The sequence below is a fragment of the Phyllostomus hastatus genome, unplaced genomic scaffold (genome assembly GCF_019186645.2).
Source record: "Phyllostomus hastatus isolate PE091 unplaced genomic scaffold, TTU_PhHast_1.1 phas_contig_38, whole genome shotgun sequence".
NCBI lineage: Eukaryota > Metazoa > Chordata > Mammalia > Chiroptera > Phyllostomidae > Phyllostomus > Phyllostomus hastatus.
In genome coordinates, this window is record NW_025333869.1 from 23518659 (window position 1) to 23531905 (window position 13247).

At 36.6% G+C, this 13247-nt stretch overlaps 1 protein-coding gene across 7 annotated transcripts in view; it reads left to right on the top strand.

Annotated features, from left to right (window-relative positions):
• The window catches only part of PPP3CB (protein phosphatase 3 catalytic subunit beta), a 53358-nt gene that overhangs the window by 15281 nt on the left and 24830 nt on the right, over window positions 1-13247 (top strand). For all 7 annotated transcript variants that reach the window (XM_045841953.1, XM_045841958.1, XM_045841954.1 and 4 more), the window contains exons 2-8: window positions 5195-5395; window positions 6099-6223; window positions 8785-8896; window positions 11651-11796; window positions 12074-12213; window positions 12318-12395; window positions 12501-12595. In XM_045841953.1, the coding sequence (XP_045697909.1) occupies window positions 5195-5395; window positions 6099-6223; window positions 8785-8896; window positions 11651-11796; window positions 12074-12213; window positions 12318-12395; window positions 12501-12595 (897 nt within the window). The remainder of the gene's footprint in view (window positions 1-5194; window positions 5396-6098; window positions 6224-8784; window positions 8897-11650; window positions 11797-12073; window positions 12214-12317; window positions 12396-12500; window positions 12596-13247) is intronic.

The following is a 13247-nucleotide window of genomic DNA, read 5'->3' on the forward strand; positions in this document are numbered from 1 at the left end:
TCCTGACTGGGAATCAAACCCGCGACCCCTTGGTTTGCAGCCTGCACTCGGTCCACTAAGCTACACTAGCTGGGGCTGCTGCTTCTTAAAGCAAGCCCTTTAACTTTTGTTGCAATACTGGTTTGTGGTTAACAAACTCCTTTAGCTTTTTCTTGTCTGTGACGCTCCTTATTTCTCCTTCAATTTTAAATGATAACCTTGCTTGGTAAAGTAGCCTTGGTTGTAGGTCCCTCTTTTTCATTACTTTGAATATTTCACTCCTTTCTGGCCTGAAATGTTTCTATTGAGAAATCAGATGACTGTCTAATTGTTGCTCCCTTGTAGGTTACTACCTGGCCTTTCTCTTGCGGCTTTTAGGATTCTTTCCTTGTCCTTTATCATTTTAATTATGATGGGTCTCAGTGTAGGCCTCTTTGGATACAACCTGTTTGGGATTCTCTGAGGTTCCTGGACTTGTGTGACTTTTTCCTTCACCAGATTAGGGAAGTTTTCAGTCATTATTTCTTCAAATAGGTTCTCAATCCCTTGCTCAGTCTCATCTCCTTCTGGTGTTCCCATTATGCGGACATTGTTATGCTTCACATTGCCCAAAATGTTTCTTAAGCTCTTCTTAATTTTTTAAATTTCTTTTTTCTTCTTGCTGCTCTGCCTGGGTGTTTTTTTTTTTTTTTCCCTACATTGTCTTCTGAATCACTGATGTGATCCTCTGCTTCATTTCACCTACTGTTTATTCCTTCCAGTGTATTACTTATTTCAGGTCTTACACGCTTTATTTCTGACTGGTCCTTTTTTAATGGTTTCTGTATCTTTTTTTTCATGCTGTTCAGTATTCTTGTAATCATTACTCTAAACTCTATCTGATAAATTGTTTGACTCCATTTCATCTAGCTCTTCTTTAGAAGTCACTTATTCTTTCATTTGGGGTCTGTTTCTTTGTCTTCCCATTTTTGGCTGCTTCTTTGTATGTGTTCCTATGTATTGGGTAGATCTGCAAAGTCTCTGGTGTAGGCCTTCGTTAGACACTGCTCTTGACTAGCCCTAGTCAACCTATTTGGAACTTTGAGCAGAGTGCGACTCCCTCAGCTGAGCCTGTTTGTGTGCAGAAGGAACAGGCTGCACATCAAAGCTGCCTTTTATTAGCACAGGGCCCTGATGAGAGTCAGCTGAAGTCTCATAGAGCTCCCAGAGATCTGCCTTAGGTGTTAAACTAATTGGTGTTATGGTCTCAAGCTGTAATCAGCAGCCCTGCTTAAACTCCACAGGGTGGGCCTATTGCTTCCCCTCAGGCTGATACACTTGGAGGGGAGTGCTCTGCCTGAGAAAGATGCCTCCTGCAGTATGGGGAATAACTCAGCACAGGGATCTTGGTGGCTGTTCCTTCATTCTTTCCCTAGAACCACCAACCCCAGACTCTCCTCAAGCGTCTCTAGTGCACTCTGCCCTCCCTCTGCTGGAGCCCAAAGTAAGTGGCTACAAATGAAATTTTGAGCATTGGCCCCTTAAGAGGCTCTCTGAGTCTCCAGCCATCTCCCTGGCAGACAGAAACCTTGCTGCTTTTCACAGCTGGATATTATCTGGGTTCTCTGGTTCTGGTGCTGTAGGCTGGGGTGCCTGGCTTGGAGTTTAGACCCCATACTTCTCAAGGGGAGCCCTCCAGCTGCTGAAATAGTCCTCTGGAAATACAGCTGCCACCCGTGTGGCCCAGCCAGTCGTTTTGTGCCTCCTCTGCACACCCTACCAGTGAGATTGTGGTGAAGTGGTTTTTTCCATCTGTCTGTGGTTATAAAGCTTCTCTGCAGCTACTGTTCAGTTGGTTATTTAGGATGATTTCTCTACAATTTAGTTTTAATTCCAGTTTGGTCCTGGAAAGAGGCTAATGTAGCTTCCACTTACTCTTCCACCATGTTGGATCTCTCGTCATATGATGCACTTTTAAAGGATTGAGTTCTTTCTAATTTTTTCCCCCTGTATGAGAATGTGCTTATTTATACTTCCTTAGGTAATAGATACAATTCTAACCCAGCCCCCTGTTTTTAGTTGCTTTAAGGTATGAAATGTGAAGAAGCTATTGTTTCTATACAATTCCCGTCTTCTATATAATAATTACTAATCACAATGGTGACTCAGAAACATCAAGAAAATACTGTATATTGACTTCCGGCCAAGATGGAGGCATAGGTAGACACACTGTGCCTCCTCGCACAACCAAGATAGGGACCACAACAATTTAGAAACAGAATAACAACCAGAACTGACAGAAAATTGAACTGTATGGAAGTCGGACAACCAAGGAGTTAAAATAGACATGTTCATCCAGACCTGTAGGAGGGGCAGAGTCGGGCATCCAGGTGGAGAAAGGTCGAGGAACAAAGAGTGTTGGGACCGGCATAAGGCACTCTGGGAGCTCAAGACCGCAGCAGGCGGACCCTGGGTGTGCAAGCAGTGGCTGGCAGACCCCAGCCGAGGGGTGGCAATGAGCAGACCCAGCAAGGCGGCAATTGTGAAGCAAGGCACTGCGCACAAGGCGGCTGGCTAACCAGGCAGTCCCAATCCCAGTGATGGGAAATAGAGCCTTGGGGCAGTGATTGAAAACACCTGTGGGGGGTTGAGGCGCAGGGAGAGACTCCCAGCTTCACAGGAGGGGTTGTTGGAAAAACCCACGGGGCATACATGCCCACCCACACAGGAATTGGCACCAGAAAGGCCCATTTTGCTTGGGGGAAACGCCGGAAGGGACTGAAGTCCAACGGAGAGCGGAGCAAGCACCATTGTCCCTCTTGGACTCCGCCCCCATATACAGCGTCACAACCCAGAAACAGGGTTGACCCGCCCTGGTGAACACCTAAGGCTCTGCCCCTCATATGTAACAGGTGTGACCCCCTGCCGCCCGAAACAAAAGATGGCTCAAACAGAGGAACAAATGAAAGCTCCAGAACCAATACTTTTAAGTGACTGAGAGATAGCCAGCCTATCAGATGCACAGTTCAAAACACTGGTGATCAGGAAGCTCACAGAATTGGTTGACTTTGGTCACAAATTAGATGAAAAAATGAAGGCTACAATAAGTGAAATGAAGAAAAATGTGCAGGGAACCAACAGTGATGGAAAGAAAGCTGGGTCTCACATCAATGGAGTGGACCAGAAGGAAAAAAACAACATACAATCAGAAAAGAATGAAGAAATAAGAATTCAAAAAAATGAGTAGAGGCTTAGGAACCTCCAGGACATCTTGAAACGTTCCAACATCCGAATTATAGGGGTACCAGAAGGAGAAGAGGAAGAGCAACAAGTGGAAAACTCATTTGAACAAATAGTAAAGGAGAACTTTCCCCAATCTGGCAAAGGAAATAGACTTCCAGGAAGTCCAGGAAGCTCAGAGAGTCCCAAAGAAGTGGGACCCAAGGAAGAACACACGAAGACACATCATAATTACATTAGCCAAGGTAAAAATGAAGGAGAGAATCCTAGAAGCAGCAAGAGAAAAGGAGACAATCACCTACAAAGGAGTTCCCATCAGACTGTCAGCTGATTTCTCAAAGGAGACCTTGCAGGCAAGAAGGGACTAGAAAGAAGTATTCCAAGTCACGAAAGGCAAGAACCTACATCCCAGATTGCTCTATCCAGCAAAGTTTTCATTTAGAATGGAAGGGCAGATAAAGTGCTTTCCTGATAAGGTCAAGCTAAAGGAGTTCATCATCACCAAACCCTTATTTTATGAAATGTTAAAGGGACTTATGTAAGAAAAAGAAGATAAAAAATATCAACAATAAAATAACAACAAACTCACAATTATTAACAACCACACCTAAAACAAAAACAAAAAGAAACTAAGCAAACAACTAGAACAGGAACAGAACCACAGAAATGGAGATCATGTGGAGGGTTATCAACAGAGGAGTGGGAGGAGGAGAGAGGGAGAAAAGGAACGGAGAATAAGTAGCATAGATGGTAGGCAGAAAATAGACAGGGGGAGGGCAAGAATAGTATGGGAAATGTAGAAGCTAAAGAATTTATGATACATGGGCATGAACTGAAGGGGGGTAGTGGGACAACTGTAATAGCATAATCAATAAAATATATTTAAAAAAAGAGCCCTGGCTGGTATGGCTCAGTGGACTGAGTGCTGGCCTGTGAATCAAAGGGTTGCTGGATTAATTCCCAGTCAGGGCACATGCCTGGGTTGTGGGCCAGGTCCCCAGGAGGGGGCACTCAAGAGGCAATCACACATCGATGTTTTTCTCTCCCCTTCCCCTCTCTCTAAACAAACAAACAAACAACTATATATTGTACTGTATATAAAACAGTGAATATAAAATGAGTTGTCTAAAAAAACTTATTTCAGAAAAGAGGGAACTTACTGCCTTAAGTTTATGTCTTTATATAGACTCTTACTGTAAATTGCTCTCTTTCCCTCTTTATTTTGAAAAAGAAAGTAGTGTTTGGTAAAGAGCCTAAAACAACTTCAGTAATTTTAAATGTATAAAGAGGTCACTTGTTGGATTCAGTAAAAAAGGAATCAAATAAATTTAATAGGTGTATGGTAATTTTTGCTAGGTATATGACCTCAAATTGTGCTAAATACCTTTGAAAGTAGACCTTTTGCCCTGACTATTGTGGCTTAGCGGGCAGCATTCCACAAACCTAAAACAACCCAGTCATGTGTCCCTGACTGGGAATCGAACCAGCGCCCCTTTGGTTTGGAGGTCGGTGCTCAATCCATTGAACCACACCAGCCAGGGCCAGAAAACATTGTCTTTGATATTCTTATTATGAACATGGTGGCTTGTCTTATATTTGGGCTATCTTTCTATGCAGGCTTATGTGGTATTGAGTTATATTATTTGTAAGGTGAAAAATGTATGATATGTTGTGAGTTCTCCCTAAAAGATGTTTTGGCTTAAAGAAAATAGCTTTAGTTATCCTGAAAGAACTTTTAGTTTTATGAGACAATTCATTCCTCTAGTAATTCTCAACAAAGAAAATGTTATATACAGATTAACAAAAAGAAGTATAATTTGATTACTCATTTTTTTAAAAAAGTCTTTTTAAAAGATAACATGTCCATCCAATAAATGAAGATGAAACAAAAACCAGCTTTTTTTATTCTTATTTCCTAGATCCACTGATTAATTTTGTTAGCATATTATAATATAATATATAGTGATTTATTTTTTCTTAATTAAAACAATTGCAGCTGTCCCTTTTCCCCCAACACATCGCTTGACATCTGAAGAAGTATTTGATATGGATGGGATACCTAGGGTTGATGTTCTGAAGAATCACTTAGTAAAAGAAGGTCGGGTAGATGAAGAAATTGCACTTAGAATTATCAATGAGGGTGCTGCCATCCTTCGGAGAGAGAAAACCATGATAGAAGTAGAGGCTCCAATTACAGGTACATTTATTTACATTTTGGATATTTCTTTATTACATTATTATTTAGTTGCCTAGTTATAAGACTGTTTCTTCTTTAATCATATCATATTCCCAATTAATATTACGTAGACATCTTGAATTTCTAAATTATTGATGTTAATTTTTTAAAGTTTCTTTTTGTTTTTAGTGAATAAACATGATCCAAAATAATTTGAACCCTGAAGCTAGTCTAACATGCTATTTTGACGAGTCTAGTATGCTATTTTGACGGTTTCATTAGTTGTGTTGGCCATAATTCAGTTTGATTCAACAGATAATTACTTTGCTTTCAAAGGGAAATACCTAAATGTCATATTAGATACCAAAGCTAGTTATTTAGAAGTCAATAGAAGGTACTGAGTTAGATTGGAGTTTTCACTGCCACCATTATAATTTTGTCATCCTAAGACATACATGCTTGGTTTTCGAAAGAGGAGCTTTATAAACCTAGATGAAAATTTTGTTACCATCTACAAGTTTCATTACTTGTTACATTTTCTAGATCTTAAGCATAGGAACATTTGGGTACACATCATCCCTATCATGAGTCTTTATAGATAACTTCCTTCTCAGACATTTCTTGATAGAATTTATACTGTCTCTTATTTAAAAGAAATTAGAATTTAAGTAAAATTTGTTATTTCAGAGTTTTTCTTTCATATCTAATAATCTTCTTGTTTCAGTGTGTGGTGACATCCATGGCCAATTTTTTGATCTGATGAAACTTTTTGAAGTAGGAGGATCACCTGCTAATACACGATACCTTTTTCTTGGTGATTATGTGGACAGAGGTTATTTTAGTATAGAGGTAATAATCATATACTGTCATTTGATTTGCTTTTAAGTGTTATCATAGATGATTTTCATTAATTCCTAGTAAATAAGTTCCTTAAAGTTCCTTAAAGTATTGGGTTCTTTTTAATACCTCTGCATTTTCTGAAATTTTCTGGTAAAGTCATTATTTATTCCTCTTCTGTTATTCAAACTATTCCATTAATTATCCCTATATTACTCTGTTGATATAATTGCCATTTTATTTCCCAGTGGAAATTATAAGTAAACTGAGAGGTGTACACTGCCCTATTATCTAGTGGCCCTAAGGAGTTAGTGCTATTTATCTGTTACCCCTAAAGATATTAACCTGTGTGGAAAAGGATTAATTGAATTTTCTCTGATTAAATAAAGCACATTATAATACTTTTATTGCTTAAACTTTGGTGCTTCTATCCCTCTTTCTGTAGCTGTTAAGACGGTAGTATATCATGTGGAATCTTTTGTGTATTCTCAAATTACTCATTTGTTTTTAAAAACTTAAAAGGCATTAAAATGACCTATTGATTTTCACTTACTGGTAGATGGTGTTTTTCTTCTCTTTGAATTATATAAATAAAATCAGGTAATATAGAACAATTTATATTTTCTAATATAATTTCTTTAAAATTTTAAAATTGGTATACAAGATTGTATATATTGTAGGCAAATAACATAATTTGATATTTATTCTATTTTTCTTAAGTGAAAATGAAACTATTTTATATTTTTCTGTAACTAGCTTTTTTTCTTACATTCTTATACTGAGATGTATTCCAGGTCAGTAAATATAAATTTACAGCATTTTTAATATTTTCAGCAGCTGCATTGTATTCCATTGAATAAACAAACCACAATTGATTTAATCAATTCCTGTGGTTAGACACTGAAGGTATTTGCAGTTTTTTGTCATTTCAAATGATGCTTCATTTAGCCATTTATTTATGCATCTTTGCATACGTGTGTAATTATTTCTATAGGACAGATTCCTAGAGGTAAAGTTACTAGATAAAAGCTCTACCAATCGATATTTGTGTTGAGCATTTAATATGTTCCTGCATATTCTAAGCACTTAACATACATTGATTAATCCTCACAACAACATTATGAGGTAAGTACTGTTATTTTATCCAGTTTAGAGATGAGGAACCCTAGGCTTGGAAAGGTTAAGTAAACTTGCCCTAGGTCACATTGTTAGTAATCTGTGCAGCCAGGCGGTCTGACTCCAAGCCTATCTTAACCCACCTCTCCTGGTAAATATTAAAGATTTACTTGGTGAATTTCCATGCTGGTTATTATTGTTTATATCCCCTTCTTCAGTGTTTTGTCTACCTCCTTTGAAGTATGTTAGGACACCTAGTGGAGAAAGGAGTTCAGTGCTCTGTCCACTGAAATTTGCTTAGAAATTTTATTATCGTGAGTGCTTCCTTCTGTTCATAGTTTCATCATCAGGCTCCTCAACCGTCCTTCGTGGCTTCTAAAAAAACAACCATCAGAAAATAGTTCTTAACAAAAAGACTGGGGACTTTGACAAAAGCAGCAAACAATTTTAGAAAGCTTAGTTGGTAACTGAACGTGTTGGCATGTATGCCCTTATATTAGACTTATAGCTGACTTCCTAATATCTATTACTGTTATAAAAGGAAAATAGCAAAGAATCAAAATAAGGACAAGTAGTCCATTAATAAGTATTTTTAATAAGTATTTTCCTGGTTCAATTACTTTTTTTCTCTGTGAATAAAATGAAGGTGTGAATAGTTATACATTTCAGTATACCTTAACTTGATAAATATAAAGCTTATATTTTCTTTTTATGTATGATTATATGAACCAAGCTTATTTCCATATGAAATGGTCCTTCCTTTTTTTTAACCAATTAAGTAAAATGTGACTCTGTATCTTATATTAAATCTACTTAGAGAAAAAATCTTGTGTTTATTACAAAATAAACATAAAACATATCTATTTCCTTCATTAGGCAGCATGTCCTACTGCTTAAGATCAAAGTATCAGAATCCTATCTCCATTACTTATAAGTTTTATAATTTTGGACAAGTTACTTAAACTCTTTGCTTTAGTGTCTTCATTTGTAAAAGAGAGATAATATTATATACTTCATGGGGTTGGAGGAATAAATGAGAGGGATTAATTTTATAGTGCTCTATACATTATAATTATTTAACAAATGTTAGCTGCTATACTTTCTTACATTATTATTTATTGATCTACCTAAGGAGGATATCAATCTGCTAATTGTTTTTATAGTAAGTAGTCTATAAATCTAAAGTAGTTAAATAGATCATTTGACTCATTCATTCAACAAATATTTATTGCTCTTATACTGTTTGCTAGATACTTTTCTAGTGGAGAATAAGAAGGGAGTAAGATGACAAAAGTCCTTGTTTCATGAGCTTCTATTTTAGTTAAGGACAAAGAAAAAAATAATAATGAGTAATAGAGATTATAAGGTAATAGGGTTAGAGAAAAAGGAACAAAGATCAACCAACTAAGTTAAACAAAAATATAAGATAAATTCACTGGAAACATTTTCTCTTGCAGTGTGTCTTATATTTATGGGTCCTGAAGATTCTGTACCCAAGCACATTATTTCTTCTGAGAGGCAATCACGAATGCAGACACCTTACGGAATATTTTACCTTTAAACAGGAATGTGAGTACTGCCATCAGAAATAGTTTCACTTCCTCAGTATTCTTTTAGAGTGACATGGGTAGTAAGAGTTTGAAGATTTTACAGTATAACATATAAGAACAGATTTTATTTACAAACATGTATAAGAGTTGAGGATTGTCAAGAACTCTCTAGTGTCTAATGGCATTTTAAAGAACAGTTCGTTTTAAATTTTTTTTAATGTTTATTGATTTGAGAGAGAGAGAAAAACATCTGTGTGAGGGAGAGACATTGCTTGGTTGCCTCCCATGTGCACCCCAGCTAGGGATCAAAACTGCAACCTAGGTATCAGCCCTGACTGGGAATCAAACCCCTAGCTTTTTAGTGTACCGGACAATGCTCCAATCAACTGAGCCAGGACCTTAACAGTTTGAGTTTTACATATAGTCACTTATATATAGTAATGTTAATAAGAAGGATAAAAGTGAAAAAAAAAAAAAACCCAAACCATTGTCTCATTGGAGATTTTTGTACCCTAATATTGAGGCATTCCCATGAAGGTCTTTTTTTAATACTCACCCAAGGATATGTTTATTGATAATGGGGCTAGGAGGGAGAAACATTGATGTGAGGGAGAAACATTGATGTGAGAAAGAAACATCAATCCATTGCCTTCCGTACATGCCCCAAGCAGGGATCAAACCCACAACCTTTTGGTACATGGATGATGCTCCAACCAACCGAGCCACCTGGCCAGGGCCCATGAAGGTTCTTAACAAAATTATTCATTCTCTTAACACTGCAAATTGTTTGAAATGTGCTAATAATGAATTGAAATTCTTAGCCTGTAAGGTGTATCCATTTCTCTCTTAAATTATTATAGCACTGATAATCAAATAGCTATAAACAACCATGTGATACAGAGCAGTGTTTGGCTGTTTTTCACTCATAGCTGTGTGCTTGTTAAGTTAATAATTAACTGTTAGAGTTAAGTTTTAAAAATAGGTAATTTCAGAATTATTGAGACTCAAAACATGATCCAGTAAGGATCATATTAGTAGAGACTACCAGTACAAGTAGAAAAATATAGTGATGGATAGTTGTGGACATGGCAAACTCCATAACTTCAAGAGTCAGGCAGGTAACCTAAGTGAATGTAAGACAAACCTGGAAAAGTGCGTGCTTGACCTAAAAGCAATCAAATTAAAATTTTTATTAAGCCACAGTGCTGGAAAACAGGTCTGTTAGCAGACTATCAGTTTAGAACCTCTGGTTGCTGGATGTAGAGATACTCATATTTGAATGTTACAATATTAAGGAGGAAAATAGGAACTAAGGGTTTTACCCCCTTAGATAATTAACAAACCACCCACCAAAATCCTACCAAAAACAAGATATCCAGGAATTAAAGGGATAAAGGAATGTATATGGTATCTCCTTAAAAGTAAATGACAAGTTTGATTTGATAGAGTTTTTGTGTTATATTGGCTTCTGCCATCACTGCCCATTTTAAGCATGCATTGTAGACTTGAGGAATCCCTCTGCCTCTCCAGCATATGAATAATATTTTTTAATTGGATGGACCTTGAGCTTTATTATGATGATATAGAAGTAGTCTTGCTTGTATCAACAAAGTAGTCACTGACTCTTAAAATAAAGTATTAAAAATATTTTAACTTTATAGTTTTAATTTAGCCTTACTTTGAAGAATTGAACTGTTTTTAAATTTTTTTTTTAAGATTTTATTTATTTATTTTTAGGGAGGGAAGGGAGGGGGAGAGAGACAGAGAGAGAGAGAGAGAGAGAGAGAGAGAGAGAGAAACATCAATGTGCGGTTGCTGGGGGTTATGGCCTGCAACCCAGGAATGTACCCTGGCTGGGAATCGAACCTGGGACACTTTGGTTCCCAGCCTGTGCTCAATCCACTGAGCTATGCCAGCCAGGGCTGAACTGTTTTTAAATTTTTAAAAATATGTTTATTGATTTTAGAGAGAGAAAGAAACATCAATGTGAGAGAGAAATGTCAATCAGCTGCTTCCTATACACATGCCAGCCAGGTATTGAACCCACTACCCAGGTGTGTTCTCTGATCATGTATCAAACCCTCAATCTTTTGGTGTACCAGATGACGTTTTAACCAACTGAGCCACACTAGCCAGGGCAGAGTTGAGATGTTTTTAGAGATTTGACTTATTTTTAGTAGTATTATATGACTATTTGCTACATACCCAAAATAAATTTAAAAGAACAAATATTTTGTCTTCATAGGACTAATAAAAACCCTGGCTGGGTGGTTCAGTTGATTGGAGCATTGTCTCATACACCAAAATGTTGTGAGTTCCATCCTTGGTCAGGGCGTGTATGGGAGGCAACCAGTTGATGTTTCTCTCTCTCTCTCTTTCTCTCTCTTTCCTTCCTTCCTTTCCCCTCTCTCTAAAATCAATAAACATATCTTTGGATTAGGATTTTAAAAAAGACCAGTAACATTGCTTATCTTTGTTGATTTTTCTAGAGCAAGATGCTTGCCTCTTTAAAAATTGTTTACAGTAAAATTCACTCTTTATGGTGTTTAATTCTGAGACATGACAAATGTGTAGAGCTGCCCATCACCACAGTCATGATACAGAAAGAGGATACTAAATTCCTCCTGCTGCCTTCTTATAGTCACCCCTTACCCACTCTCACTTCTGGTCACCACTGGCTGTTTTCTGTGTCTGTAGTTTTCTTGCCTTTGTTTTAATAGTCAAATAAGATCAAGTAATAATGTAACTTTCCATTTAATTCTTCTTTTTCTAGGTAAAATTAAATATTCAGAAAGAGTCTATGAAGCTTGTATGGAAGCTTTTGATAGCCTGCCTCTTGCTGCACTTTTAAACCAACAATTTCTTTGTGTTCATGGTGGACTTTCACCAGAAATCCACACACTTGATGATATTAGGAGAGTAAGTACATATTTTAGTTTCAATGTTGATTCCTATATATAGTACTTTGATGGGTAGAGAGTAGATGCTTCAGACTACTCTTCACTGCCAAATTAAGTATAGTAAAAATTAATATACTGGTATTTTAAGGAAATACCCTCTAACCATTCAAAACAATGTAGTATGTAGTATGTTATACTTCAGTGTAGTATTGTAAGTTGTTATCACTTTCCTATGTCCATTCTGTTCTCACTTTTTGACAAGTTATTTTTGTTGTTTCTTTTCTTTTCTTTCACAGTTAGATAGATTCAAAGAGCCACCTGCATTTGGACCAATGTGTGACTTGTTATGGTCCGATCCTTCTGAAGATTTTGGAAATGAAAAATCACAGGAACATTTTAGTCACAATACAGTTCGAGGATGTTCTTATTTTTATAAGTAAGGAAAGCTATCCAAGATTAATCACATTTTAGTTGTTAAAATAGAATATGCTTCATATGGAAAACCGTTACTTTACTTAATTCACTCTTTTCCCCCTACAGCTACCCAGCAGTGTGTGAATTTTTGCAAAACAATAATTTGTTATCGATTATTAGAGCTCATGAAGCTCAAGATGCAGGGTAAGAATTCTGTTTCCCTGACCCAAATTAACACCTTATGTACAAATCAAACTTAGTAACAATGATTGATGCTTTACGATGCATATTAAGCTATTTGTTTTGCAGCTATAGAATGTACAGAAAAAGTCAAACTACAGGGTTCCCTTCATTAATAACAATTTTTTCGGCACCTAATTACTTAGATGTCTACAATAATAAAGGTAAGATGTTGTTGATAAAAAAATTGTTGAACAACTTAGCATTTTAATTGACTTAATTTTGAAATTATAATAGAAAAGGGGCATTGTTATGAATCTATAACTATCCAAATCTCTTTATAAAAAAAGTCTAAGATGTAAGGGAGGGGAGAGAACAAGAAATAAAAATCCAAAATGTAAAACTTAAGTCATATGTAACCATTCTACAACTTGTCACAAAAGCTGTCTTGTAAAAGTCAAGCAAAACCAAACATGATTTTCTCCAACTCCCCTTTCTTAACTCTTTCCTTTTATAAGCAAGAGAATGTTTTCTTGTTTACGTAAAACTACTGCCGCTGCTTTGACCATTTTATGTGTTTATACTGTATAGTTGTTTCTTGTTTTATGTTCACTGATCTAGGTTCTCTTTCCCTTTCTTATTTCCTTTTACCTCTACAGTCTTATCACTGCCCCATGAAAATTTGTAGTTGAGCCTTCTTTGATTAATTTACTCTGACCTCCTTTCACGGATACATTCTTCCCTTTCCTTTCTTTTTACTGTTCTTCCTTCTTTATTTCTTATATCCTTTTTTCTTTACCTTCTGTTCCATTGGTTTCCATCCCTCCTCCTCCCCTCCAAATTTGATCTATGTATAATAGTAATTGGGTTTCATAG